Source organism: Sylvia atricapilla, chromosome 8 (assembly GCF_009819655.1).
Source record: "Sylvia atricapilla isolate bSylAtr1 chromosome 8, bSylAtr1.pri, whole genome shotgun sequence".
Classification (NCBI taxonomy): domain Eukaryota; kingdom Metazoa; phylum Chordata; class Aves; order Passeriformes; family Sylviidae; genus Sylvia; species Sylvia atricapilla.
This window is the reverse complement of record NC_089147.1, coordinates 35,137,493-35,163,299: the sequence shown is the minus strand read 5'-3', so window position 1 is coordinate 35,163,299 and position 25,807 is coordinate 35,137,493. Positions and strand designations below refer to the sequence as shown.

At 43.3% G+C, this 25,807-nt stretch overlaps 2 protein-coding genes across 4 annotated transcripts in view; one reads left to right on the top strand and one right to left on the bottom strand.

The window, feature by feature from the left end:
* The window catches only part of CTNNA3 (catenin alpha 3), a 411,551-nt gene that overhangs the window by 203,537 nt on the left and 182,207 nt on the right, over positions 1-25,807 (bottom strand). The gene's annotated exons all lie outside the window — the stretch shown is intronic.
* The window catches only part of LRRTM3 (leucine rich repeat transmembrane neuronal 3), a 78,272-nt gene continuing 76,013 nt past the window's right edge, over positions 23,549-25,807 (top strand). Inside the window, exons 1-2 of one of the 2 annotated variants that reach the window (XM_066324419.1) lie at positions 23,549-23,826; positions 24,165-25,696. In XM_066324419.1, coding sequence (XP_066180516.1) covers positions 23,823-23,826; positions 24,165-25,696 — 1,536 coding nt within the window. In that variant the 5' untranslated portion in view covers positions 23,549-23,822. The other variant, XM_066324418.1, reaches the window with a different exon arrangement.

Sequence of the window (25,807 nt, the reverse complement as noted above, 5' to 3'; positions counted from 1 at the left end):
GCAAGAGAGAAACAGGAATCAGCCAGGACCACATTTCCACTGCTTTCCATGAATTGTAACTATTTCAAAGACGCTTCTCTTTTCCCTCTTTCCCTTCCCTCCAATTCAAGGTGCTACCTAACATAAGAAGCAAAAACACATCAGTGACATGTGTCTCTCCTGCAATTCCTTATCACATCTCAATGCTACCATCTGAAAGAAAAGCAGACTACCAGAAACTGTCTGCTGAAAACCACATTACCTACAGCTCACACTGATGCTGATTATGTACCAAACAGGGGAAGCCCCTTCTGAATATTTGTCCCAAATTCCATGTACACCTTAGTAATCCCCTTCAATCTGCAGCACTTTCAAACCACATTTCAAAACAGCTAGAGGGTTTAAACTAAGAATTTGTACTGAGTGGAAGCAAAAGTGAATTAATCCTTAAATGCAGTACCCCCTCCTGTACTGGAAATTTCAGGCCGGATCCATTTGAATTTCTCAAAGTAACTTCAACGCATAAAACTGGAGGCCATCTAGAGACAGAGCCCTCCATTCCCTCTGTAATCAGTCAATAGGGAGAAGACAGCCAGTTCTCAGAAAATTATACAACAAAGAACAGCTAGGAAGAGGTTGCTAGTAGGAAGTAACATTGCATCCAATTCCCCTCCTCATGCAGGGATCAGACACCTGTCTCAGGACATCACACCACTCCGCCTGACATGGTTTCAGCCTGTGCCTCTTGCTTCCAGGTCTCACTTCCAGACAGAATAGGTCAGGTAGGGCAGTGTTTCAGCCCAAAACAAAGCTAAAAAACTCCCTATTGTTTTTTCTGTTTGTTGGAGGTGCCACACACACTGTTAGATGATTAAGATACAAGAGGAGGAAGGATTGATCCATTACTATTCCAGTTAACCAAATAAACTCTGTGATGATAACAAGCCTTAGCTAGCAGTTTATCATCATAGTCCATAAATTAGGACTAAGGACAAATTTCTAAATCACTTGCACTGCTTTGAAAATTTCATATTGAAATACTGAAGATTCCTACAAAAGTCTCTTTGTCTTTTAAATGAAACAGTAACATAGCACGCTGACTAAAATATATATCAAACTAAAATAATCCCTAGTAAATTAAACCAGAGAAACAGTGTACTTCCAACAGCTATGCCAACTACTAAAGAAGTTATACAGATATTTTCATTCTTCTAGATCTTTTCCACCAAAATAAACTTAGCAGGCGATCCACTTCACAGTTCATAAAATGCATATGCCACTGTAGAGGTATTCACTGTATACACACCAATACTATTTTCAATCTCTGCCATGTGAATTCATGAGTGCCAGCAGAAAGCACATGTTTCTAGATGCCACTTAAGTATGTCTTAGTCTAATAACACTGTCACACATCAGAATCCTCATTGTTTTGAACAGCAATGAAGACAAAACTACCACTGCTAAAGATTTTGCCATCACACCAACCACATTATGCCAGGCACTCTGAAAAATATGTTTTCCTTGGCCTTCCAAGTGCAACTACAAAATGTGTGTAAACAAGCACCTTGGAAATGATTTTTTTTTCATTAATAACTGAAATACCTAACTGTGAATCTAAATGTTTCTGTAACCCAAGCAGTGGATGTGCCTATGAAGAGATGCACATGCAGTCTGCCATGCCTGCTTAATATATTTCCTGACAAAGTCCTCAATGCAGCTAATCTTGGCCTTAACTTGGCCTGCACTAAAATCAAACGGAGATGTGGGAATTGTGAGGGAGTAGAGAACACCGGAGGGCTTTGAGCAGCAAGGGAGGGCCATAGCCAGCAGCCCTGTGCTGCAGAGAACAGAGGAAGGACACTTCCCAGCCCCAGCTGTCCTGTGGGCGCTGGGCAGTCATCCTCAAGTGCCAGCCTTTCCAAATGCCACAGCAACGTCCTCTCCAAGGAATGCTTTTGTGTCCCCACTGTCTCCCATCCTGCCTTACAGAGCCGTTCCTCAGAGCTTGAGCCCTGATGCTTGTGCCTTCCCCCCTCTGTGGTGCTCAGCGCACAGATCCACAAGCCCAGACACTAATCTTTCATTCCAAAACATTCAATTCACGTAGTATCCCAGGTCTCCAAGGGCATCTTGAAGTATCAATATTTTGCTTTTGTTTCTACCTCTCACAACAGGTATTCCAAAGATCTGACTTGACTTGAAAATATGCACATGTCTACAAAGGTAATTTTAGTCCTCACACACAAATAGTGTCTCAAACCTATATCTGACTGGGAAAAAAATCAAAGAATTGCTAAATATTTTTGAATGCAGAAATCTAAGCCCCCCTACAAAGAACATTTCATACTCTTACAGTCCATTTCTGAAGTTCAACATCTCAGATCAAACTCTTAGTTTGATTCCTGCAACTTAGCTGTCAGGTTTTGACCCTGGGATGGCAATTTTGGAAGCCTTGCAATATTTGGTTTGGTGAGGGTTTTGTTTTGGTTTTGTTGTTTGTTTCTTTTATTGCTTTTGTGGTGGGTTTTTGTTGTGGTGGTGGTGGTTGGTTGGTTGGTTGGTTGGTTGGCTGGTTGGTTGGTTTTTTCCCCCATCAAAGTTAATTGATGTTAAAGAAAACTAACAAAGTTAACCTTTTTTCACATCAAAGTTAATTGATGTTAACACTATGAAAAGTTAATTAAAGTTAACACCAAAGCTAGTACTTTCAAATATTTCAAATACTTCACAAAATGCAATTACAACCTTATCTCTATTAAATGATTGGGGGTTTATCCCTATCATTTGGCTTCCAGCCCCTATGATAAGAATTACACAGTCAAAAAACACCTCTGGCTCCTTTAGAACAAAGTTTCTGGACTACACAATGGATACAGTTGTAACATCTACGGAAGTGACTAAGGAATGGACACTTGAAATCTGGCATCCTAAACCTCATTAAGCCCTTCTACACTGCAGAGAACTGCAACTGCTTCTACCAAAATCTGACTTTGGCTCTGAGTGGGGAATCAGCACTGGAGAGCTGAGTTGGCCAACCGCAGGATCACAGCCAATGCCCTCTGGCCCCGGAGGATTTAAGGAATGCAGCTCGCTGAAGTGACACAGATTTCTCACAGCATCTCCACATATGTGGAAGATACAAAACACAAAGTTTCATTTCTCTGGCTGTTAGAGGTAATGGGATGGGTTAGTTACTCAATCAATGTTAACTTGTCAAACCACTAAACAAAAATGCATTTTTATTGCAGCAGAAAAAACCCATAGATTATTTAATTTCCTTTAGAGGCTACCTAAAGACAACAGCATATGCCCTGTATTAGTTGAACAGAGAAATCTGATCACAGCTCTGAACTACACTGGTATTTACCAGCAGCAGGGAGGCTAGGATTTTAGAATAGCAGAAGAAGCATGAAGCTCAGCTTACCTCCTTCTCCTAATTAACGTTTTAAATACCCCCAAAATGCAGTGTCCCTTCAGGGAAAGAGAGTTTGTCCAGCCCCCCAGGCACACTGGATTAAAAACTGGGCCTCAGCAGCAGACACGAGTGTGCTGGAGTGATTGCTGCCAGTTATATTCAGATCAACCAACCTGAAAAATTGTGCTAGCACTGGTGGCATTTAAAGCTGTAATTTTTATCATCAGTAAGTTAATATGATTTATATTAATACCATCTTCCTTGAAAGAAAAATAAACCTCTCAATACAGAACTTTTTCTAAAGCACCCTCCCTCACTTCAGCATCAAACCATTTAGCTGCTATTAACCCAGTCACACTGAGGCAGATGAGGAATTTACCAATAAAATGAAGGAACACAGTTATCTCACTCCTCACCTCTGATTTTTGGAATCTAAACAAAGCAATAAAATTGCAGGCTCCTTTCATTGTTACTGGCATGTCTCATTTTGTAATAATATTGAGATGCTTGCAATCTCAGGGAACATTACACATTTTGAAATTCAAGGTCATCTAGAAGTGCTAATGCAATGTATGTAATCAATTAACACTGTTTTGTATATGCATTAGTTTTTATTAATTCTGTGTTTATTAGGTGTTAGTTAAATCCAGTTCTCCAACTGATTTTAAAGTAAATACCTTCCTATAGTCCCAAGGAATGAATTGCCTTTTGCTGCAATAGCAAAACCCCATGATTAAAATGTTTCTAACAGAACTTTTCTAATTATTTCAATTCAAATACCTTCCACTGTGGGAGGCATTTTGGCTGTGGTCTGAGAGTTCTATCACCACAAGTGTCCAAAGATATCACTTTAATACACACTCAGAAAGGAACAAATGCTGTTTATACAAGGTGTCATTCCCACAGAGACCAGACTGGCAGGCAAGTCTGCATTCTTATAATTCCATTCTTCCTCAGGGAACAATTTCTGCCATAAAAGTTTTATTCCCACTGAACAATTTTAACTTCCCTTAAAGAGAAGAACCTTTTCTCACTGCAGGATAAACACAACTTTAAAGATTCAGGATGGAAGTTTAACTCATTCATGTAGGGTCCAACGTCACACTGCAGCCAGACAGTTCCTCTTGCTGGAGCCTATGCACAACACCTTTCTGTTTCCCAGGTTGTCTATTGCCATAACCCCAACTGGGGGAGGAGAAAACCACTGGGATGTAGGGCAGGACCCTATGAGATGTGCACTCCTAAAGATGAGCATTCCATACCAATACAAGAAACAGGCTCCCATCCTTATGTACTCTCATGAAGTAAAACAGTGAAGATGGACAAAGCAATGCTTGCTTCATTCCATTAATAGTTATAGCTCTGAAAAGAGAAGCAGTAATAAAACACTTCTAAATATTTAGTGATTCCAAAGAAATCTCTCAAAAATCTAACATCACAGAATGTATGACAATATTTTGAATCAAAGATGTAAACACATCAAGAACTGTGATACAAAGTACAGTCAGGTTTTCCTGTTCCTCTAATTGTCTGTCTGCTGTCAAATATTCTTCTCCTATCTGGGCGAAGGCCAAGCTTCACGTAGAGCTGGCAGGTTCCCCTGATTTCTCAGTGTATAAAACACCATGAAAGTGAAGCATTACAATTCTAACAGCACTGAAGCTGCTGTATGTGCTTTCTGTCTGTTGTAATAGCTTCAACGTACTAATTAAATAATGGCAGCAACAATTCTGAACCCCCCAATGAAATCAATATGGGTCAATGATGTCAAAGCATCAAGCTGTACAGAAGGTTGGTCTATGAGCAGTTCTGAAAAGAACTGCCAAATCTGTCACTCTTCATGTTTTATCTTTTGATGACATCTGTCACATCTTTCTTTTTCAGTGACGCCATGAACTTGTAGGGCTGGGATTAACCCTTTCTATATACTGTCCACTGACTCTGCTCCAGCTAAGAAATTTATACACTTAAGACCTAAACAGAACTTGTGTTATAATTTGAAGGTATGCTTGCAAGCATTGAGGATTGATAAAACCAGAACCATTTCATCCCTAACATTCCCCATTCAGTGGTCCAAAATACAGAGAGCCAGCTACTCTAGCCTTATGTAGCATTTCATTCCTATTTCATGATCCTGATCCACGATGAGCAGCCAAGCCTAAAACTTAATACCTACCTGAACAGAGTATTAAGCCAGAGACTCCAAGATCAAGCATTACACTTGACCTTTTGGATTTTGTTCCAATCAATACCTCAAAAAATTGATTTTCTCTTATTCAGTATACCCAAATGCTTTCATTAAACTGAAAGATTACATGACCTCCCCACAGGGAAAGGCCACCAGAACCTATTCTCTAGTCTGTGTTATATAACAGCCCTAATCAACAACAAGTGAGCATCTGAGAATACCAAACATGTCCGCCTCAATTATTATACAACAATCATACCAGCAGTGGTGCTCAGAGGAAATTATGACTAGAATGTTCAACTATCAAATTTTTAGACTTGGTTAAATGTCTGGCAGCAGAACACAGTTGGATTTGGGCTGCACAGAAGTGCAACATCAGCCATTGCCAGTTCCTTGTAGAACGATATGAGAACATTTCCTGAGTCAAATGTATCCAAGAGCTCCCATACACCAACTCCCTGGGAAGTGACCACCTCCCCCTAAGTGCACTTTTAACCCACAATAAACGAGGTAAGCACATTACTGTGACTGTTTGGTCACTACTGTGACCATCAGCTATCAGTACAAGCACCGGTAAGTGCTTTACTCCTAGAAGTTTATACTTTGGTGATGTCCAAAGGATAAACCCCAGGTCCCTTCCCACCAGGCAGCTCTGCCCCCAGCCTGTCGTGGTGCTTGAGGTCACTGTGCCCCAAGGACAGCACCTGACACTGACACTTTGTACTAGCTGGATCCTGGCACTGGTCAAATAAATGGAGAGTCCTTCTAGTAAAATATCAGAGATCCTGTGTATGCACGTAAAATAAAAAGAGGAGGAATGGCCTTGAGCCTTTGGTGTGCGAACAGCCTGTGGTTTCAGACCTAAAACAGGGTCTCACAGTAAGTTGAACAGACAATATTTTCTGAGATCTGTCCCTTGTCCCAAATCCATTTGTTTTGTACAAACTCTTTGCTTCAATTCAATACCACAACCTTCTCCACAGCTCTCATCCCTTCCTGGAGGTGTCCATTACAAAATTACTACTATTCTAATCCATGCAAGAATTTTCCCCTCATGCTGTAAACCCTGTCTGACAGAGTTCCCTCCTCATCTTCTGCCCTAAACTGCCTCAGTTTCTCATTTACAAGAACCAGGTTTTTTCATTAAAGCTGATTACTATTAAAGAAATCATGAGTTCTTGGTGCTAAAGAAGTTGATGTCTGTTTTTACTATCAGAGGTCCTGCTTTTGCTTTCTTCCAAAAATACTCTTCTAGATCCAGCAGTCTCTCTTTCCTTTCTCCTCTGCTTTTGCCTTTGTACTACCTGGATTTACATTCTTCTACCCTAATTCCACAGTGCCAACAATCCAGAACTCCTTTATGCCAGCACCTTCCTTCGATCCTTCTCACTCCAGCTGTTCTTTCCCCGCCCTGTGCCTGTTCTTCACCCCAGATAAGGGCTCTTAGGCTGAGGTTGTCTGGGTACAGGCATGGAGAAGGAGAAGAATGAAACAACAGCTTTAAAAACAACTCTACCCAAGACAGAAAAAAACCACCAAAACCACCATGAGGAGAGCAGCATTGCATGGTAGATGTCCTGAGTATTCATGAAAGCTCAATAGCAAAGACATTCCTTTGCCTGTTGTGCATTCAAAAATAAACAAACAAAACATTTTTGAAACTTGCATTTCTTTCAATAAAATTAATTGTAGAAAATATGAGTTAGGATTAGCCTGTTGAAAAAAAAAAAAAAAAGAAGTCAATTTTTTAAGCAGCCCTCAAAATACCAAGCATAGAAAAATAATAAACAGAAATTTTAAAAGTGCAGTTTAACAAATGCTTGATCTCCATGAATCATCAAGTCAAAGGAGAGAAAAAAACCCAACAAAATAAATTTATTGCATGGCAACACTGAAATGGTAGGAGTTTCATCTGGCAGAGAAGAAATAAGAGAAGGAAGGTTAACCATTCAGTGCCTTAAATCAAAGCTGCTATCTTATTTTTCCCTCAGTTCATTCCAAACATGTTTGTCTAATTATAAACTCTAGGAGATCCCAGATATGAAAACCGGGTTTTGTAACACAAGGGCAGGACCTGGCAGTTATCTTGTTAAACCTCACACCTGCCAGGCCTGTAGCTCCCTGCATGCTCCTTCCAGCCCTTCTCGTAGATGGGTGTCCCACTGGCCAAGCTCCAGGCCCCTGTGATCTCCCCAGCCAGCCACAACTGCTGGGAAATTATGGAAAGGGGCTCGGGCAGCACCTCTGCCAGCTCCCTCAGTACCCCTGAGTGGGTCCTACCCGTCCCCTTGGACTTGTGTCAGAAGCATCCATAATTGTTTCAGCTATAACTAAATGGGAATGTCAAGGACCTGAATAAAAGAATTATTGCACTTCTCTTGTAATCTTTTTCCAGAGCAATAACATTTTGCGACATTCTTCCAAAAATCAAAACATGTCCCTTGTCTGCTATAGTAAAACTCCTGTATCAAAGATCATGTGGATGTTTAATTACAAGTGATTCAGCTTGGATTTATATATCGATCAGCAGACCTAGCAGGAAGAAAGAAAACACCTCAATGCCTGGACACCAGTGACACGAGGTTGTGAGGAAGCTGAAGGCTGGTACTGGTAGGTGGATACACACATAGGAACTGCTCACACACCGGTGCCACGTGAGTGAATGCACAACTGATTCCAACCTTTAAGCGGGACCTGCAAGGGGCTGACAAGGGTGAAACACCCCATCCTATATTCTCATCTACTCTGCAGAAATGAACGTGGCAAACACGGGTTTTTACCCGTGCGGGGGAGACTTTTCCCAAGGTGCTGATAATCTGGCTGTCTCAGTCCCTTTCCCCATGGAGTACTAATCCAGAATAATGGGACACAAAAGCTCCCCTTTAGAATGTCACCTAAGTTACCTGATTCAGTTCCACGTTAAGTGAGATGCAGATTAGAGACACATTGTTAGAGCCTGTCTCCCTAACCCTACGGGAAGACATTCAACAGCATGAAGGACAGCTACCTACAAGAGAAGAACATCTTTCATGCCAGGATGTTCAGACTAAACAGTATACACCCCCTGTGGTACCAGAGCCAAGAACATTTCAGCTGTATGGTGTTTTCATGGCTCTTGACTTCAGCAGGCAGACTGCATTTAACAGAAGAGTCATACTGCTTTTTCATCACATAAAATAATTCCCTTTCGTGGGGAAGTAAAGAGAATGAGAAGCCAGTGCAGCTGCCTGATGGATGTCAAAACCTATTCCATTAAATAAAGGTAATGGCAAAACTCAGGAGAGGCAGCAGTACTTTATAGTGAGTTCCCATCTATTCATTTTGTTTCAAAGCCAACAACAATTCCTATAGTCTTAGACTCCGAGAAAACGGAATATTTGCATTTCAGATTTTATCAGTCTTCTAATGACAGTACCTACAGCACACACAAGTACGTTTAATGCATACTCACAAGCTCTTAGGGAATTATGCTCAAATTCAAAATGCATGAATGGAATCAGTATAAAATATGATAGATGAATCACCCTGAGTATCAGGAGTAAACCTACCCTAACAGTGACTACACAAAAGATTTACCTCTGAACTCTGTTCTAATCATGTAATGTACAAATTAGAGACAAGCAGAGACAGTAATTCATTCCATGAGGAACAAAAATCAGCACAACGTAAGCCCAGTAACTGCTATGTTAAACCATGGAACTCGATCAGTAAGCTCCTCTGACAGACATACGATACGCAGAGGTGCAGGAGGACACTGCTGCTCTGCCTTACATGTTTCTATCCAACCCACTGCCACCCCTGTTCATCAGCTCTCCTGGAAAGTGCTGAAATAGTGCATCACTCACTATAATGATGTGTAAAGCTCTCCATAATTTTTAAATTCGTTTGTGTTTGAGAACATGAAAAACTCTCTAATGAATTCATAAATGCTTTCCTACATGGTTACTGCCTTTCCTAAATGATAACAATGGAAAGAATGGGAACTGAAACAGAGCAGATTTCTTTTGCTGCTGCTGCTGGCTGCTTCTGCATTAAACTGTGGCAAGTAAAATAAGGCAGCACAGACACACACACGACACTTGGAGCCAGCCTCTGACAAGGCAGCAGCACACGGCGCCAAGTAAATTGTGCAGAAAGCAAAAGACAAACAGCAGCAAAACGTGGCAGAGGCTGCAAACTTGTAAAGCACTACAAACATTTACTCTTTTTCAAATACATTCTAGGCACAGTGGGACATAAGGCGTTTCATACATTTTTGCTGCAAGTGGCCTAAAGTAAGAAATACCAGGTAAGTGGAAACCTAAGCAAAGAATACAAATGTCCTAGAGAAGCACTTAAAAAAAAATTAAAAAATAAAAGTACTTCCAGTAGCTGAGAAAAAGAACAGCAACAGAAGAAAGGTCACTGGCATACCTATCAAATTAGATGCTGAACATTTAAGAGGCTAATTTTGACATACTTAAGAAGATCAGCAACTCTCTAGCCCTTGATCTTCGTGTGTAACTTATTGCATTAGTTTATGATATGATCTGAGATTTTAATATTCAAAAAGAGAGAAAAATATACCAATGGGGAATCCCCTCCCATTCTGAAATTCTGCAACTTAACCACACTCACATGACAATTATTTCTGTCAGCAGTTAAGTCATTTGACTAAAAAAACTCTTAGCGAGAGTAGGAATTCTCTCATTCTCTGCATCCCTGATGTAATTTATAACAACCTTTTTCAAGTAGAAGATCCATATTTGAAGTTTATCAGTACTATGGCAATCCCTACCACATTAGGAATGGGCAATGACAGGAGGCTGCTACAGTTATCACTAAAAGTACAAAAACCATCACAAGCAGATTTGGATTTTGTGAATAACCCCAGCAGTAACAGCTATTGGAAACCTTTTCTAAAGCTGGATTCAAGTAAAACTTTGTTTTATCAAAATTAGGAAGTCTGCAGGTCAATTGTTACAGAGGCTGGAACTCACTGTTTCTCTCATGTTTCTGTGTTCATGAAAGGGTGAAATATTAGATCTTGGTCTTTATATGAACATATGAATTACTGTCTTTCTTTAAAATGTTGATCTTTTGATCAGCAAGTATCTGATAGAGAATTCCAAATGCCATGGTATTTATGTAAGGTGCAAATGCATTCAAGGACATTTACAGTTTTCTTTTTGGAAATGCTCTGAGGCAGTGGTGCTTTGATACAACTCCAAGACTTATCCGTTTACAAGTATCTCAATTCCAACAGCGTATTTCTACTTGACTTTAAATCACCCTGAGAAGAACATTGAAATTGCTATGTCAGATAAGAGCACTGGATCCCTTCCAGCTTTCTGTCTTGGAGTGGCAAGTCCTGGGTATTTTAAAGGAAAATGCAAAGATCTTCATAAGAGACAGCTCTTATTCAGTAACGTGGCCATACAGTACCTCGTTTTTTTCTTTTCCTACAAGCCATTAGTTACTTTCTGGCTTTTACATTGAAACAGGAGACTTTTAGCTTTTACTGAATACCCCATGTGAACTCTTCAAGCACCTAAACTGCCCCAGGGCACATCACCTTAGAAGCCCCTCAGGAGATGCATTGTGTGTTTCAATTATCATAGTGTGAACTAAACGATACAGCTGAAATACGACATACTGGTGATGCAAAGAAAAAACAAAGGCATATTTGGCTTTCCCTGAAAAGTTCTTCTTTCTTACTTTTCCTATGAATTTCAAACTAATTAACACTAGAGGACCACTCTATTTACAGCTGTTCTGTATATTAGATTTGTACACAGTTATCTTAAGATTTGGGTTCTTTTTAGTCCTGCATTGATAGAATAAAGCACATTTGTTTCCTAGAAGTTTTCAAAGAAACACAGGAAACTGCTCAACCCAGAGCAGCAGAAACGGCCACAGGAAGCATCTTTGTTGTGTTAATTATATTGGGATATTTCTGTTCCTGCTCTGGATTTCAACCTGGTCAATGTGCCTAAATCACAAATAAATGATGGCACAAACCTATGCTGGAAGACCAATCCATTTCCCTAGGACACACACAGAAGATCTTCCTGTCACGTATCTGTGACAAAAGAGGTTCCCTGTAAGAGCACGTGGATGGAGGCAACCCTGCTTTCTGTCTGCTGGAGGCAAAATGGTTTCAAAACCGAGTCCATGTTTGTGTTTGTTTCTTCCCAGCTCCTGTTACCACTCAGGGACACAAAATTAAGCTGTTGACTCACTCAGGCTCAGCTCTCCTGTGTCTCCACCACACAGGCTGGCCACAGTCTCTCCCTGGTTATCAACTGCAGCATTTCTTGCTTTTCCACCACTACTGTGTGCAGCTAAGCTGCAAGGGGAAAAGGTGCTTTTAAGCCTCTTACCTACTTAGGAGATACAGAGTGCTGGATAGAAGGATTTACAAAATACAAAAATACAACAGGCCTACCCTAATATTCTGGCAGGAAAAAGAAGAAAGAGTGAAAACTCCGATTCTTCTCTTCACGTCAGCTTCCTCTCCTCTCACCCTTCATCACTGTGTCCATCAGCAATTAACAGTTTGCACATATTTACTGTTTTACACATGTATTGAGTCACTTTCAGTTGGCTTGTCATTTGTTTGCTGTCCTGTCCATTGGGTGAAAGACACTTAATGTTAATCAACAGTAGAGTACGTTGTCACAGAATCCAAAATAAATATGCAGGAATGCAGAAGGTTTTTTTTTTCTTTTAAATTAATTATATATGGGAGTCTGTTGCACTTATTTTAAATGACCCAGACATGCTGGGGGTTTGGTCGTACGGTTCTTTTTTTATGTAATCACATTTCATTTAAGACTGTTATCTGGGGTAGAGATGAGAAAGTGAGCTAATATATCATTTTAAATTTGAAGATGTGGCTTCTTCAGAGCCCTGTCTGCCAGACACCCCAATGGGAAAAGACAAAGAAGGATGGCAAATACAGAATGGAACAGTCAAACATACCTGCATGTATTTAATCTTCTTTTAAACCATAAAGTTCAAGTCTGCCATTACTGGCATGGATGGGTGACCCCTGCCTAGGCAGCAGCTGATTACAGGCAGGTTAACTGAGATTGTCAGCATAATTAACATTCTGAGCCTTCTCAGGAACACCAGGCTACCAAAGCTGGAGTATCTACAAGCTGCCACAGCTTGCTTAATTGAAAAAGACTTGACTGAATTACTAAGAGCTAAAAAATCTGAAACTTTTGATGAAAAAGAGGACAAACTTCTTTTTGCAGGAAAATGGCAGAAAACAGCATTAGGCTGAAGCCAGGGAAGGAAGCGACTAAGCATCCAACTGCAGCCACTTGGAATAAATCATTTCTATGCTAGTCACAGTGGGAATGAGCACAATTATATGCTTCATATCTTTGTTCATGTTTTCCTCTTTCAGTTGCAGATCTGCTCAACTGTCATGTTTCGTTTTCTCTTCAAAATGTTACTAATGCTGTCTAATAACACATCATTTTGTCTCAGACTGGAACTCACAGCCTCAGAACACCACACTGAAGTCCATGGAAGAGTTCTAACAGAGGAAAGCTGGAATGCTTTTTCCTTTGTGGAGGTTTTCATGCATAAGCAAGTGATAAGAGAGACTGGAAATTATTTTAAAATATTTCAGCTTGTCAAATGAAATCATTCTCCTCTGCCCTCCTGCCCCCTGGGTGCCTGTTTAATGCAGAAGAGCAGTAAGATAAGGAAGTACACCAATAAACATCTACTAATTCAGGTCTGATCCTAAGAAATGCTTCATATACCTTTTGTTTCAAGAAGCTCAAAATATGTCAGTTGCAATTTTTACAAGGAAAATTAAAGGTAATATTCAGCAAATATTGAAGTCATTTTCAAAATGACTTGTTTCTTGTAACATTAGAAAGGTTCTGTAAGTGAACAGACATTAAACCTATTAACCACAGATAGAAGGTAATTCTGCATTTTAAGCAGAAGTCTGTGTTTCTATATTTAACAACTACACCACCTTCACATGGGATTCTTCTATTTGGCCACTCGAGCTCAAAACAAGGCATCAAAATAAATGACACCCATAATACACAACAAAAATTACAGTAGGCACGGAATAACCTGTAGTGGAATTCCAAAAAGGAACAGACAGCTGAACTGATGGAAAAGGTATATGTTTGAATATAACTAGTGTCAGACAAAGTCATGCAAATCATCTGTTAAGCTGATATGCTTATTGAACTGCATGCCACTATTTCTCGCTCATAAATGAAGACGCTGAGACCCCAAAAAATTAGGATGAAAGCTCAGGTTTGGAAAACAAGTTATAATGGTTTCTGACACGATGTGGACGTCATGGCTTTCCTATAATGAAAGTTCTTGCCAACTGCCTTCCTCCAGCAGTCAAGAAGCCACTGCAGCCAAGAGATATTCCAGGGCTGACAGAATAATTAATTCTACAGCCTCAGTACACTGCGAGATATCAAGGCAGCTTCATCTGGAGCCCCACAGAGTTAAATGCATGGCAGGGCACAGGTCTCAAACTCCTAAGAAATGTGTGAACATGCATCGTCACTGTGTGCTCCATGCTGTGCAAATGACAAATACTAATCCCTTCAGAGATGTACCAAAAGGGCAGGAGTATAAAAGCAGCAGCTACAGGCAAAGGCATGAGGGCAGAGTGAACAGCTATGGAGGCAAGGCCAGCCCTGAGGGTTTTAACGACATATACATGGAACACTAAAAAGGTCTGAAGTTTGGTGAACAACAAAACCGTGCAAATGGCCACACGGCTGGCACTACCTCACACCTCATCTTTAGCGTTGTTCTTGTTCTCACCAACACAACATCACACGCTCAGAGCTCACTCCTCTCCCTCTGGCCAGAGCTGGACACTGTCAGCATTATTGGTTTTCCCTGGGACTAGGCTGCAGCTCTGCTTGGATTCAGTTATGCAACGCCTCTACACTGATGTCCCAGCCCTTGCAGACTTCTCCGTTGTGATAAATACTGGGGAATTCATTCGTGCTTTTATAAAAATATACTGTATCAAATGCCTCTACCTCCACAAAATAAAAGTGATGGTGCAACTACAAGCCGCTTCCAGGAACAGGGGGAGCCACCCATCTGCAACACAAAGGAGGGTGTCCCCACCAGGAGATGGGTCCTCTCCGGAGATGAGATTGTCAATGACCCGGTGGCCAACACCTGATCACAATCTTATCGACATCGGACTGCGGGGACATGCCAATGCCAGGTTCCCCGAAATGCAATCAGAAACCTCAGCCCTGCCCGGAAAACCATTCATCAGACCGGCAAACTCAGAGAAAGGGAATACAAATATGAAACACCAAGAGTGGACGATGAAATGAGGCAACATCACCTCTGGCAAGAAAAACTGTGTAACAGTGGACCCTGCAAAGGCAGAGTGTGAACGGGGAGGGACACGGCACGCTGCTGATCTGAGGTTCACCCAGTATCATCCCGGACTCGACCCCGTCCACTTCATTTCGGCTTTGTCCGAAATTCCTATTTCGCAATATTTTGCAATAAAATGCCATAATGATGAAATTGGACTGATCATTTATTTCATCCATGAACACAACTGTTCTACGAGACGCCCACGTAACTCTGGCTGCCCGGGAAGTTCATTCCCTTTGCCACCCCTCACAGTCTGCCCCGATGCACTGCAGAACGGCTGCAGCAAGGCACAAGTCGCATACCCCAGGACACCGTTGTGCCTTTGGGGTTTTCAGTGAATCTTCTCCCATTTGTCGCCTGAAAAAAAAAAAAAAAAAAAAAAAAAAAAAAAAAAAAAAAAAGACGCTGTGAGGAGAGGAGGTTGACGCCTGGGACTGGGAGACGAACAGTCGGCAATTCCGATACAGAAGAACTGGCCAGTGGTTGTACAGGCCGTTGAAATCCTGCAGGATGAGAACAGGGGAGCTGGCCCGGCTGAGGGGCAGCCCGGCGGCTGTGCTCGGGTCTCCGGGGCCGGGCTCGCCCCGCTGAGGCGCCGCTGCGGAGCCCCTGCTGCCCGGGGCCGCGCCGGGACACCCTCACCACCTCCGCGGGGGGACAGGGGAAAACGGGCCCCACCCGTCTCCGGACAGAGCGGCTCGCAGCCGCTGACCGAAGGCCGGCGGACGGCCGGGTGCTCACAGAGCACTCCCGAGCGGAGGGGAAGGCGCGGCCCCGGCGCTGTCCCCGCGGAGGCCCGGCGCTGTCCCCGGCGCCCCCCTCGGTTCCCCCGCCGCCATGAGGCGGCCCGGCCCCACAGCGCCCCCTGCCGCCGGGGCACGCGGCCGGGCGCCTCAGGGGCGGCCAGAGGCCGGCAGCGGCTGTCCGGGCTCTGCTGCTTTAAATCGCTTTTATTGTTGTGGTTGTGTCTTGTCACATATATAGATATATTCTAGTAAAGAACTGTGATTCCCTTTTACCAGACTTTTGCCTGGAAGCACCATAATTTTCAAAGGGAGGGGACCCATCTTTCCACTCCAGGAAGGTTTCCACCCCCCTTGGCAGCTATTTCTTTTAAACCCAGACAGAGACAAATCGTTCTTCCCAGACAGCACACCTCATGGTGATACCTGAGGATGTCTCAGTACTCAGGCCACACGAACTCCGGGGCTGTCTGCAGGATCAGACAACAGGCAATCTTGCAGCAGTGACATCCTGGCCCGTGTAAGAGTGGGAGGCATTTGTAACAAGCCTTTGTTTATCCTAACCTCATCTCTCCGGCACCTTCACAGACCGCAGGCACAATCACAAGCAGAGGCCGCCAACACAGCCTTGCATATCACCCCCACACATCTCCAGGGCACCTACAGTGGGGAACACTCGCACTCTGCAGGCTGAAGCGCTGTGTGGAGGATGTAATTAATTTCTACTTCCATGTTGATCCTTCATCCTCCAGCACCTTCGGCTGCTTCTACTCACATTGACTTTTCAGGAAGATGCTGGAGGATAAGCCTGGATGGATCAACACTAAATCCACTGAAACACAAGTGGTCGTATCAATTTCAGAGAGTAAAATGATAGCTTTGCATCTCATGTCGTGTCTCTAAAGGATGAGGCTGAAGCACAGGCTGCTTGCCCTTGTCAAGAAAATTAACCCTCGAACACCAGGGGTTTATGTCCAAAAATGAGACAGACATTCTGTAACTTTGTTCGAATGAAGGGAGAGGCCATGGGGCATTTCCCTGGGGTCTCTCAAAAGTTTGGAGGATGAAGCCTCCTATTTATCCTAATTTCCTGGCCACCTGTCCCTCTCTCTTCTCCACTGGCTGAGGTACTTGAGAGGTACAGACTTCCCAAAATGTCTAATACCTAAGACCCCCTTCTAATGTATAACCCACCCCCTTTTTCTTTTCCTTGTGTCAATCAGCAGAATTCCTATGGAATTTCTGGTTCTTCCCATTGTTCCTTTCATCTCTCAGTATCCCATTTTATTTATCAGCAGACCTACAGCTTGTTTGTAAAGACAAGTCTCCCATTCCATTTATGGATCTGATTTTTTTAAAAAATATGGATATTGATCTAATACCAATATCCAACTATGACAGACAAAGACTCTCTAACGGTTTGAAGTTAGAAAGTGGATGTTTATTACGACGCCGGGCAGCGTGAGGGATAGCTCCCAAATACACACACGCAATTTACAGATGATCACTGGGTCCTTTTATGTACAAGAGTCTTGAATACCCAAAACACAAATGCATATTTATAACTATGGTCCATCCCATTCCCTGCTTTGTATGGTAATTAGCCAAAAAGCAATTAAGCATGCGTAGTTTGTTCTTTGAAATGGGTCAGTGGTCCTTCTTATGGGGTGGGGCCTCAAAATGATGAAGTAAGATGGGTCTTCCTCACTTTGACTTTTTAACCTTTTAGTGTTGGTGACACCTGGATCCTGTTTTCTCAAGACTATCTGATTTATGATCACATTGTGTTCTTGGAGTCTATTGATTAAGTTGACAGGTCTCCTGATTTATCAGTTCCTTAAAACCGGCTTATGTTAAAAAAAGGGAAGTTTACCTCAACAATGTCTAGTTAGTAAAGGGAAGTCTACATCAGCAATGTCTAGTTTAACTAAAGTCCTTAATTCTTCAAAATTAATATCTCAAATCAGTGGAATCCTTCCCATTGTTTCTTTTATCTCTCAGTGCTAGTTTTATCTATCAGCAGACCTACAGTTTGTTTGTAAAGACATGTCTGTCATTGCTTTCACCCTCAAACAGCTTCAAAATCATAGGACAAAAAGCCAGTTGGGGAGTAGTTATGTGTCCAATGCCTCATTAAGGCCAAAGACTTAGGATTGGGACTGGAAAAACCCAGGCAGAGGATACTGTGAACGTCCCCAAGGGCAGTGCAGAGGCCCCTGTGACCTCTCCACAACGCTAAGACTTCACCAGAAGTACCCAGCTGGAAAAGCTTCCTTGCCCAAGCGCGTAACTGTGTGTGAGGGAAGCAATAGCTGGAGTGGCCGTGTGCCAAGGCCCTGAGGAGCCCTGCTGGGCACACACAGTGACAGATGTGTCCCTGGTGTCCTCTGCAAGCCGTCCCCGTTACAGGCCACACTGACTCCCTGCGTGCAGTGTGCTTCCTGCACTCCTTCAGCTCCTTGGTGTGTGTAACACCGGATCCTTTCACCCCCACCAGGGCTGGGGGAGGCCTGGCAAAATAACAGCTCCTAACAGACGACAAAGAGAGTATTTTAATGTATCCATCTCCCTCACCTACCACTGACCACCACCGTCCTTTAGGGCAGTACAGATCAACTCCTGGGATAAGATCCTCTCTAGTCCCAATCCTCTTTCCCTATTTTTTTCAGAACATTTTCTGTTGCCTCGATTTCCCTTGCCTGCATGTTCCTTGAACCTGGCTTTTTCACACTTGCCTCTCCTCATAATCTGCCTTCAGCAAACGCTGCATCCCGAGTTTCCCTCTGCCGTCCCACGCTCTGATATTTACACTGGGAGTTATACGCCCCCAGCTCTAATCTGATCCTCATGGAACAGCAGGTTCATTTAATCACTGGCTCAAAAACTGCAGACACATTTTATTAGACTTATCTCTCTTAATGATACAGTGATAGCACACTACAGTACCATTCAGAGCAAGCTACTACTGCTAACCCAGCCGACTCCTGGCTTCTTTATAGAGGAATAAAGTCAAGGGAATGACACACGGTGTCACTTCATAAACCCAAAAAGAACAGTGTGGTACTTGCTAACTACAGGTCCCCAAAGGGATCCATGATTCACACGTAAAGGCACTCCTAGACCCAAGAGCTCTGTCTGTGAGCAGAAAAATGCTGTATTCTGGTCTGGTCTGAATTCCAAAGTTTGTGCACTGTGAACATAATGCCCTATGTCTAGAAAAGCTCACACTGTATTCCTGAATGTACTTCTCACAGGAGAAATCTTTAAATTTTTTTTCTTTTTTTTTTTTTTTTCTCTTTAACATCATCATTAAATGGATTTTAAAGAATAAGCATAGAATATCCTAAGGAAGGCAAAGGTGAACACATGACAGCACAGGGAAAGGCTTTTAATTGATTTGCATAGATCCCACTAGCACCTCGCTTCTTACACTGGGAAGTTTACCTTCCTGCCCCCTCACCCCTGTCCTACTGACACCTGATTATTCTGTCACTCCCCTTTTCAAATGTACTTAGTAAACAGATGTACTTGGCTATTACAGTACTGTCTCATAATCTTAAAAAATGCACGATTTGCTGATTCCCCTTTCCTCAGTGAAAAGTTTCAATTCCAAACCAGCTCTGTAGAGGAACAGGCCCTTACAGTGAATGCCACCTTTTGTTTCACCGTTTACTATTTTGGCTGCAGGTCCTACTAAGCTTTCCATAGGAAAGGCACATCTAGGTACAGACAACTCAGCCAGCATGAATGGAAAAAGAAAACATACTATAATTTAACTACGTAAGAAAACCCAAAACCAAACGTGAAATTAAATTGAAGGAAACTAGTGCAAAATCAGATAGCAGTAAAATCAATCTAAAACAATATCCGGATAGAAAACCTACTGAAAGCTTAGTAGCAAGAGAAAAATCTGGACTATCACTACTGTTGCAGCAGCCCTCTTGTTAGGGGTAGAAATGAGCCAAGACACTGACTTCTTATTTATCACAGGATGAAAAGGGTCCTGGGTTATTCCTTGTTATAATTCAGTTATCCTGACTCCAGTAGTTCACTGACTCTGGCTACAGCAAGCTCCTACTGTAGGTTTCCCTCGCAGCATCTGACTGCAGGGAATAGTGTGCAAACTCTTACTGCAGACCCAGACTCACCCCACAGCAGTGATTCCTCTGTTCTGCTCTGTCCTTCTGGATCAGTCCTTCACCAGCTCCTTCCTCAGAAGAGCTTTATCTGCCTCCAAATCCTCCTCTAACTGATCAACCAACCCACTTCCTTTATCACACTTATCTTTATTAATCAAAGCTGCAACCTATTAAGGGCAAAGCTGCTCCTCTTCTTTGATAATTAGTACAACTGCAACTCATCAGGGGTGAGGTCACCTGTAATCCTTTCTTCTACACCTTAGCATAGCCCATAATTTCCAAACAACTTGAATTTTTCTGTCGTGTAAATGAAGAAAACTATGTGTTCATCACAGGCTCTGCCCAACACATCTCTTTTTTTTTTACCTGGATGGATGTTAAGGCATATCTAGTAACATATTTGCCACTGTGTTTCTTATCTAGGCCGTTTTTGCCCTCAGAAAAGACCCAGGGGAAAAAAAAAATAGAGTGATCATGGAGTCTTAAAACTGAAAACCTACAAGCATCTCAGGTTCTGTGGTATCTCAATTTACGTTTAAGGCTGAAACCCCAAAACACAGACTTGAACTTTGTGTTCAAGACTATACAAATAAATAAAATATTTTTCTTAAGAGTTTTTTCTTTGCAGAATTGGGTAAAATCCTTTTCTCTCAGGCAGACGGAATAACGTTGCTCCTGAGCACTAATGCTCAGCCTGAAGCATGAAGTCACCAGGACTTGGGTCATTTGCACCTTCTCCCTCCCACTCAAGACTGGGAGCTGCCGTTCCAGGACAGGAGAGGAGAGAACAGGAGGCAGGGCCTGGCAGTGATACAGAGGTGAGCTCACAATGCCCTGTGCCTACAGCACCTGTCCCGCAGAATGAACGACAGGAACTCACACACGGCACAAGCTAAATTCACACCAAGGCGTCAGTAACCTCCTGGGGTTTGGGCACTCGGGAGTTGGGGGTTAGTTCAGATGGAAGAAATCCACAGCTCACCCGTAAGAGAAGCCAACCACTTGGGCCTCAAGGTCTCGTTTCCCAGTTCCATGGGCTGAATGGTTTCCCAGTATGGGGGTGCGCTGATAGACAGGGTGTAGCTGACACAAGGCAAAGGTATCTTCTTATGTAAAACACCGTTTTAACTTCATTCTCCGTTTGTCATAGTTTATATGGCCAGATCAGGCTGAAATTTTATAAGAAATTTTTCATACTGGGATTTGTTTCATACTGGGAGCTTTATTTCCACAAATGGAGAACTTATTCTGCTGTATAAAGATACAGAAATGTAATTTTAAAAAACTGTTTATCAGACTCTGGCACTTTTCCTGCTTGTATAATTCAAAAAAAGGATCTCAGTAAAGAAAATTCAATTTGGCAATCCATTAACACAGATTTGATGCTCTCTCTGTTCATGTCTTGATGTCTCACCCCTTTCAGAAAAATGAAAATTACTCTTGGTAAAGAGTGGCTGTTCCCTCTTATTAGTCCAGTATGTTGGCAGTTATTAAAACCCTAGGAAAGCTGCTGAAACTCTGCTGACTCATGGTAGCCAAGAAGCTACTTATTAACTCCATACCCAAGGTGGAGGAGGGAGAGAAACAAAAAAAAAGGAAAAGCCAGAGAACAGGCAAAGTTTGGGAAGAAGGCTGAGTGCCAGCTGTACACTAAGTTGTACCAATCCTTCAGGAGAAAGGATCTGAATGTTGTTAGGAAGTTTTACATGCTGTGTTTGAACCAGGTGAAGAGTCAGACCTAATTTCAGGCCATTTAAGTTTAGGAACCTAAAAGAGTAATTTCAATAAAGAGTTTGCCTTTCACAGACATCTACTGTCAACAGAGGAAGAACAGCAGTTCCAAAAGACAAACTGACTTACCAAAGGTCTGAACCGTCTTCTTCCTGCTCCATCAAGAACAGAGACACTCCAAAGCAGGGATGGAAAGCCTGCACCAGGACACCAGGCTGGCACATGACACTGCTGTCAGCAGAACAGCTCAGCTCCCAGGGCACTCTGCAGTTTGTCACTGGCTCCTCGACCCTGCAAACCAGACTGCAGAGCCCCAAACAAGCTGCAGCAGAGCGTGGGAGATGGTGACACTGGCAGAGATTAATGGAGCAATTAACCCTTTCCCTCTCCACCAATCTGTCCCAAAGAGAAGAACTCTCACAGAATGTGCCATGACACAGGGAGAGATTTCTGACATGAAAGACATTTGTAGCTGTTAGCCAGGAATGACTGCACCCCTCATTTGGGGACTCTGGTTTGGTGCATGGTGGGATTACTGCAAACCTGAGGTCATTCGGAGCCTGTGTGCTGGCAAAGGTGGCATTTTAATGCCTGGAAAGCTGTAGGTTTCACCTCATTTTAAGTCATTCTATTCTCACAGCAGTGAATAATTAGGGAAAAGCCAGAGCACGTTATTCTAAGGGTAAGGATCCACCTCCAGAAAGGCAAAGTGGTTCTCAGCACTGCCTGGTTGCATTTGAGGACTGCACTCTGCACTCCTCTTCCAATGAGCGGTACACTTCTTTTCAGCCTCCTGCCCATTCTGGCATGACAAAAAGCCAGGATTTTCCACTTGCCCATCATCTGTAATCACATACTGCTCGGTGAAGGAAGCCTGCCAGCGTGGTGTGTTTGCTGTAACACCATCTCAGCCTTTATCTGCCCACATGAGAGGATGTGTTCTTTCCCTACAGCACGCAGGGATGGGAAAACTAAGGAAAGACAAGGTGGCTCCCTCGGTGATGTATGAGGACTGTAGAGCATCACACACATGAAAAGCTTAGCATTACTGTACCTTCGCATAAAATCCTGTCTATGTCCAAGCGACAGTAAAAACAATTCACCTCATTAAGGTGCTACACCAAGCTGCTTAGTTGCTATGTTGTAAAGGTTCTGGAAACCTGTGGTCGAAGTGTCAGTGTTGTGGAACAAAGTGACAGCAACTTGGGAAATAAATGAGCACGGTGCTCTCTTCTAACCTCCTGGCACTGAGCCTTTTAACAGAGAAGAAGAAAGCAAAAAGGGAAAATGTCAGCCCCCAAAACATTTTTCATGTCGTAAAAAAATAGCGTCCGCACTAAAGCGCCTGATAAGAGACACACTGAGGGGGCCGATACCTCACTGAAAAACAGTGACTGATTGCAAAAAGGTTATGCGAACACACCTAATGCAGTGAGCAAAAAAAATCCTTCCGACCGAAAATTTGTATCTACGCCCTATAAATGTCTCGTCAGCCCTCGAGACGAAAGTCCCAGCAGCAGCCGCTGAGCCGTACAGCTCGGGGATGCCGGGCAGCTCTCCCAGTCACGCAGAGGCTCGGGGCAGTCCGGTCCCCCCCGGCGGCGCGCACGGAGCTGCCCCTGCGCGGCGAGCAGCGCCCGCTCTCCCGGGAGAGCTCGCTCATTTGCAAGGGAAGGCAGGCACTGCACATGCCCGCGGTGCCGCTGCCGCTGGGGGCAGCTTTACATAAGGCTGCGCCCGGCGCCGGCCCGCCACAGCCGGCCGGAGCTGTCGGCATGCGAGCGCGGCAGCGCCGGAGCCGCGTCCCGGGCCGCGCTGCCCGCACCTGCCGCGGCCGGCCGGCAGCGAGCCGCGGGGCCCCGCCAGAGCGCGGCCGCCGCTCCCGGAGCTGAGCGCTGCCGGCGCCGCCGCCAGCATGCCCGCCGCTAAAGCTGCGGGTTAAAAGCCGGGCTCCCAACTAGAAAGATGCGAACCCGTGATATCCGTGAAGATCCCATCACCTAGGAAGAATTTGACGTTTTGCTGCGAATGCTCTGTTGGGATTGATTTATTCTTGGAGTGTTCTGCGCGGCTGGCAAAGAATAATGTTCCGAAATCGGCCCATCTCCCAAGGGGTCCAATTTTTCTTCCCGAGTGTCAGCGAGCCCTGACTCACTACGGTGCAGCTGACAGGGGCTGCCATGCTTGTGGCACACTAAGCAAAAAACAAAAGACCTAAGGACGACCTTTGAACAACACAAAGGATGGGTATGTTTTTCATGTTCTCTTTTTCATTTATAGTTCGTAGTTACTGCATAGCCTGTGCTTGAATTACCCCATAGACTTACCTTGAAGAGATTTGTTATTATCCTTAAATGCTCAGGAATTACACCTTTTACCCAACTGTTTTTCAATACTTATATCAAGGTATTCTTAAAAGAAAAAAAAAAAAAAAAAAAAAAAAAAACTAACAAAAAACACTGTGAAAAGTAGTTGAGTCAAGCTAGGGCTTTGTAAATAATTGTTAAGTAAAAAGATTTTAGCATGATTGAAAGAAATGACTGATGTGTGGGGGGATAACTTTTCTAAGTTGTTTTTATTTCCAGGTTTCAATGTAATTAGGCTACTGAGCGGCTCAGCTGTAGCTCTGGTAATAGCCCCTACTGTATTACTGACAATGCTTTCTTCTGCTGAACGAGGATGCCCTAAGGGCTGTAGGTGTGAAGGCAAAATGGTATATTGTGAATCTCAGAAATTGCAGGAGATTCCCTCAAGTATATCTGCTGGTTGTTTAGGTTTGTCCCTTCGATATAACAGCCTCCAAAAACTAAAATACAATCAATTTAAAGGTCTTAATCAACTCACCTGGCTCTATTTAGACCATAACCACATCAGCAATATTGACGAAAATGCTTTCAGTGGAATACGCAGACTAAAAGAGTTGATCTTGAGTTCCAACAGAATCTCCTATTTTCTTAATAATACCTTCAGACCTGTGACTAATCTCCGGAATTTGGATCTGTCTTACAATCAGCTGCAGTCTCTGGGATCTGAACAGTTCAGGGGCTTAAGGAAGCTGCTGAGTTTACATTTGCGCTCCAATTCCCTAAGAACCATCCCTGTTCGAATATTTCAAGATTGTAGGAACCTTGAACTGTTGGACCTGGGTTATAATCGCATCCGAAGTTTAGCAAGGAATGTCTTTGCAGGTATGATCAGACTGAAAGAGCTTCATCTGGAGCACAATCAATTTTCTAAGCTCAACCTGGCACTTTTTCCAAGGCTAGTCAGCCTTCAAAACCTTTATTTACAGTGGAATAAAATCAGTGTGATAGGACAAACTATGTCCTGGACCTGGAGCTCGTTACAAAGACTTGATTTATCTGGCAATGAAATAGAAGCTTTCAGTGGACCTAGTGTTTTTCAGTGTGTGCCCAATTTACAGCGCCTCAACCTGGATTCAAACAAGCTCACATTTATTGGTCAAGAAATTTTGGATTCTTGGATATCTCTCAATGACATCAGCCTTGCTGGGAATATATGGGAATGCAGCAGGAACATTTGCTCTCTGGTAAACTGGCTTAAAAGTTTCAAAGGGCTGAGGGAAAATACAATTATTTGTGCCAGCCCCAAAGAGCTGCAAGGGGTGAACGTTATCGATGCAGTGAAAAACTACAGCATCTGTGGCAAGAGTACCACGGAGAGGTTTGAACTAGCACGAGCTCTCCCAAAGCCAACGTTTAAACCAAAACTCACCAGGCCTAAACACGACAGTGAGCCCCCTCTGCCCCCAACCATGGGAGCCACGGAACCGAGCTCCGAGCCCGAGCACGACCCAGAACACATCTCCTTCCATAAAATCATAGCCGGCAGTGTGGCTCTGTTCCTGTCAGTGCTGGTGATCCTGCTGGTGATCTATGTGTCATGGAAGCGTTACCCTGCCAGCATGAAGCAGCTGCAGCAGCGCTCTCTCATGCGAAGGCACAGGAAAAAGAAAAGACAGTCGCTGAAGCAAATGACTCCAAGCACACAGGAATTTTATGTAGATTACAAGCCCACCAACACTGAGACCAGCGAGATGCTGCTGAATGGAACAGGACCCTGCACGTATAACAAATCAGGCTCCAGGGAATGCGAGGTATGAACCATTGTGATAAAAGAGCTTTTAAAAGCTGAGAAATAGTGGTGCTTTATTGAACTCTAGGGACTATAAAGGGAACGTTTTTCTCACTTTTCTGGCACAGCTCTT